Below are 4824 nucleotides of genomic sequence, written 5' to 3'. Positions count from 1 at the left end.
CCAGGGTAGACAGGAGTAACTAGTTAGCATATGACATTCTGGTTAGGAAATTGCTTTTCTGTTGTAAAATATATATCCCAGGTACAAAAGTTATTTTTCAATGCTTTATAATGATTACTAATAAATACGTAATGTACAATGTTCTTTTCGTTAGGGCACGCTAATCACATTTCATCTGCACAACAAAAATGTTAACAGGCTCTTTTAGAATATTGATTTGAATGCACATAGCAAATTACTGGAAAAGACATTTGCAAATCAAAAAATACATACTGTAGTCTTTGCACAAAAATAAAGTTCTTTCCCCAAAATTCTGCACATGCAAATATTCTATGGAAGTGAATGAAAAGCGCTGTTTTATTGGTTAGCCTTCTAGGACTTACCAAAAAGTGAGTGACTTAGCATGACTTAATCAAATGCCTTTATCATGAACTAAACGCCTCCGTAAAAATTTAAGTGTGAAGTTGTGGAAACATCAGCAGATTGCAGGGCTTGCTTTAATCTTTTCCCAGTTGTTTTCATCCAAATCTGAATTTTAGTTTTACCTTGATTTTCTCTACTTCTGTAACTTCAAAATCAAATGCAGTTGCAGTAGCAGCTTTGCATATTGCTTACCAATTGGTGATTAAGGGACTTTGTGGGTAGCAAAGTCAGAGAAACGGGGATAAATAGTGCAGAATACCATTTTAAACTTAGGAGCTAATGGAATTACATACAAGTGGTAGTTCCCATTTAGAACATCAATTCTCACGTAGTAATGTGGAAACATTGAGATATGAGATAGAATATTACTCAGAGGACAAGCAGGTTTTGAAGCAAAAAAGAAAAAAAAAAAGAAGACAATTTAAATCAAAATGGTCATCACCAGAAACAAGGAGGGTTCGCTGTGGAAACACAGTTTGTTGTTGCCCTTACTCCTCTCACATGAGCTTTTGAGGAGGTTCACGTTTCAGGACAGTGAAAATGTGGAGGCAAAAAACTTTTTTGTATTAGTTTTCCTTTAGGCTGACATTGGTAGGAATGGAAATATTTTTAATACTACCTCATTATTTTTGGAGGTAACTAGGCTTGTCATTTTCCATTGTAACACTAGATGTAGTTTTCCAGTTTCCTCTCTATACCACATTTCTACTAAGTAGAGAGAAAATTAAATGAAAGGTTAGTTTTTACTGGAAGGCTTTACACTCTCTTCCAAGAGCAGTTTCCTCATGTGGGGCTAATATCTGTTCAGGGGTAGATGAACAGTTACTTCTCAGGTGGAAGAGCCTAGAGGCACAGAAGCATTGCAAGCAGAATGTGGTGGTATATAATTAAGCTGCTAGAAACTAGTTTTAGGTGCTATGATACTCACTTTTATTTTAAAAAGTTTCAGTGGTATCTCTGGCCATAGTTCCAGAGAATGATTCAGGATGCAGCAGCTATACAGGCAGGTTTCCACATAACAAAAAATGTGATAGTTTTTCAGGAAAAAATTGCTATTAAAACTTAAACCATTAAAATGAATCAACACTAGACAGAAGGACTAATGTTAATGGTACATGAATATGAGTATAAAATACTGTCTTGTGAGAAAGAGCAATATGCATTTGAGCTGCTTCATTCTGAATAATTATCGATTACTATATTTTTTGGACCTTTTGCAGTGGCTGGTCATACCAGCCAGTCAAGCCACTGCTGTATTTATCACATTAAGTTTTGGGTATCTAGGTGGAATTCCATCTTCTGAAATCTGTTTTTCCCCACAGAACCCTGTATCTCCGCTTAGAACATGTGGGTTACTCCTCTCCCTAGTGAAACCCATAGCAAACGCGCCATTAACTTCAACATGGACACAGGTCAGACCTATGACATACAGTATGATTTGTAAATGTTTTTCCAGTATTTATATGACAGTTAAATGCAGGATATTTTTCCACAGTTAGCTAAGATACAGTCTAAGAACTTATAAATAAAATTGTGTGTGTGGTATTATTGTAGATAAGGAAATCAGTCCAAGTAGGTACTCTTTGAGACTTCAAAGTCTCTGATAATTTTTTTTTCATTTTCTCTAAAAAAGTTTCAGACATCTCTGTATGACATTCATTTAAGATCAAAGCAAAAATACGTGAGTAGCCATCTCATGTATTTCTAGTTCAGCAGGTGACAGTTAAGTCCCTTATGAGAACTTATTTTTGTGAAATTACAATTTAATTTTCAATTGGTGAGGCTAGGGTCACTTTCATAAGAGCATCCATCTTATGAATAGCCATCCAAATAAGACTCCGTAATATTTTGGGAGAAGCTTCCACTTACCACACACACAGCACAGCATAGGAGCAATGGAAGGTATTTACATTTTCATGTGGTATTAAATAACATAGTGTCTGCTTTAAATAGTAGATGTTCAGTAGCCTTCAGCTCTGGTGTGTCCTATATTAGTCCTTCAATAACTGTAAAAACAAAACGTTGTTAGAAATAGTGTAAAATAAGGATATCTGTAATTGTTTGTTTGCAACATGTCAAAAAGCACCCAGGAGGAATCAACTCTACCTTTTGGATTAGTTTTTCAAAGCTCTTCAAAAACTCTTTGGGGTTCTTTTTCTCGTAAGATTCACATGAAGACTCACAGTGCTGGAAGATAAAAGAAAATCATGCCATTTCTAAGCAGCACATCAGAATCATAAACAATACTTCAAAAAAATCAAGAGGCTTGTAATCAAAGCCTTTTACAAATGGACAAGCTGAGACACAGGCTGTTTCAGAAAGGGCAAGGATATAGTAATGACACCTTTTGTGCACAGGGTTTGCAGTAATCCCTGTCCTGTTGTCTGACATGTTGTATGGTTGCCAAGTACAAACATGCAATATCCTCTGATAGGATCAGAGTGAATGCCTCTCCCAGAAGTGCAGAAAATTGGACATTTTTAATTTCCAAAGTAATGAAAGGCAGCTTGTTTTTTCTAACAAGTTTGCTTTCTACAATTCCACCCTTGCAGGTGGTGTCTGCAATAGAAAATATGAGGCGATGATCACAATTATGAGCACTGTGAGGAAATCCTACCTTGCCAGGGTTCCTGAAGGTGAAATTTTTCAAGACTTTAGTGGTTTGGGAGAATGTGGAATTTACTTGGCTGTTTGCTGGTTGTAATTTCAGTATGCCCCTCTGGAAGCAGGTCACAGCTGTGAACAGGCATTCATCCTAGGGCAGAAAAGGAAGGAACAGTTTTAAAACAAATGTTGCAGCATTTTTTCCTGCGTGTGTTAGATTGTGGTCCATGTGTAAAAGTAAATATCCAGGATATTAATTGAGAAGATTCAACTGTACTTTTTTTTAAAGTTAGTTCTAGATATGCAAGATATCTTTAACATTTACTCTAACTGTTCTTTGATAACTGCTTAAGTATTTCCTCATAAAATAAATGCCGAAAATGTCTACTTGTATATTAATCATGACAGCAATTAAAAGAAAATGCTACTAAAGAGTAGGTCATGTTACATATATAGTAAGTTTTCACAAGTACAGGTGTGAGTATTTTCTATTTTAAAAATTATTAATATCACTCTGGACTGTTCCTCAGTGCTATATGTGGGAATATACTGTTCCTAATTCTTGTGCCATTTCTAGTATTAGCTATTTAATAATTATACTTAGAATTTACATACAACTGCGATTTTCAAATACTATTAAAATATTCTCACTTGGTAGTGTGGGAAATGAAGGTGATGAAATAAACTAGTTACCTTACTAAAGGGAAAGGAGGGATTGAGGATGAGAGGCAGGATAAGAGTCAAGCTCCTGGCTTGAATTTTCTTACCTAGTTGCTTTAAATTCAGTTGCATGTTAAACCTAACTCAAGGCCAGGAGGCACTAACTGTCTCTACATTGAAAAAGAAGCCATCCATTCTGCTGATCTAAATTTTCTATTGCTGCTGCTTCTCTGGAGTTAAAGCAACCTGCTGTTTTCCTTTCGTGGTGCAGCTGCATATTAATTTTGTTGATGCTAACAGAAAGACTACAAGCTCTCCAGAATCTCCTTTCCTGTGCAGTGGCTGTTTTCCTTTGCTGGGTGCTCACCAATGGGATATACTAACAAAGCTCACCATAGTCAACAGGGAAAGAAAAGCAGGCTTTACTATACTGAAGACAATTTCTAACTTGCTTTCTGTTTTTCAAAGAAGGAAACATTTAGAACTGCTGATTACACATATTAGAAAGGCTCCAAAGCCATCATCCCTGTTTTGCATACCAACTGCAACCGAAGCTGTCTCATCTGGTTTATCAGATGCCACTGCAGTTTGCCACTTTGGCAAGGACACGGCAACCTTCTTGTATGTAGCTTATAGCAAATTTCAATAAGCAGCATTTTATATTGGTTAAATATAATATTTTATTTTCCTTAAAAACCACACATTTATGTTTGTTTCAAGCTTCTTACCGTAACCAGTCTTGCTTACTGGAAAAAAACCACTCGTTTTTAAAGAGATCAATTTTCCAGCTTCAGCTGAAACTGAAAACATTTTGTGCCTCATCCGTGATGAGTTGAGAAACCAGCATTTCTCATATATGCTGCCTTTTTTGCCTTTTTTTTTTTTTTTATTTGTAAAATAGCTGTAAGATATTTGCAAGAAAAAAACCAAAACCCAGAAGAAACAGCAGAGAGTACCTAGAAAGGCTGTTATCTTCCTAACAGAGAGTTTTCTCATAAACAACATCTTCAACCCATCTGTTTTTCCTAAAGGATTATGAGGATGCCTCTGGAAAGAGTCCTATAGAGATGTTCATGCTGTATGAACCTGCTCTTTTTTAGCCATTCAGCAGATTAGTTTGCATTTTTATAGGCTTTA

The 4824-nt window shown here is 35.9% G+C and overlaps 1 protein-coding gene across 1 annotated transcript in view; it reads right to left on the bottom strand.

Annotated features, from left to right (window-relative positions):
• Positions 1-2414: 2414 nt before the first annotated feature.
• Positions 2415-4824, bottom strand: part of IL21 (interleukin 21) — a 5250-nt gene continuing 2840 nt past the window's right edge. The window contains exons 3-6 of the mRNA XM_014949820.1: positions 3041-3178; positions 2718-2732; positions 2530-2610; positions 2415-2429 (exon numbers count right to left, since the gene is read on the bottom strand). Of these exons, the coding sequence (XP_014805306.1) occupies positions 2415-2429; positions 2530-2610; positions 2718-2732; positions 3041-3178 (249 nt within the window). The remainder of the gene's footprint in view (positions 2430-2529; positions 2611-2717; positions 2733-3040; positions 3179-4824) is intronic.

The sequence above is a fragment of the Calidris pugnax genome, unplaced genomic scaffold (genome assembly GCF_001431845.1).
Source record: "Calidris pugnax isolate Ruff unplaced genomic scaffold, ASM143184v1 scaffold42, whole genome shotgun sequence".
Taxonomy (NCBI): Eukaryota; Metazoa; Chordata; class Aves; order Charadriiformes; family Scolopacidae; genus Calidris; species Calidris pugnax.
The sequence above is the reverse complement of the archived record's forward strand: the minus strand, read 5'-3'. Positions and strand labels throughout refer to the sequence as shown.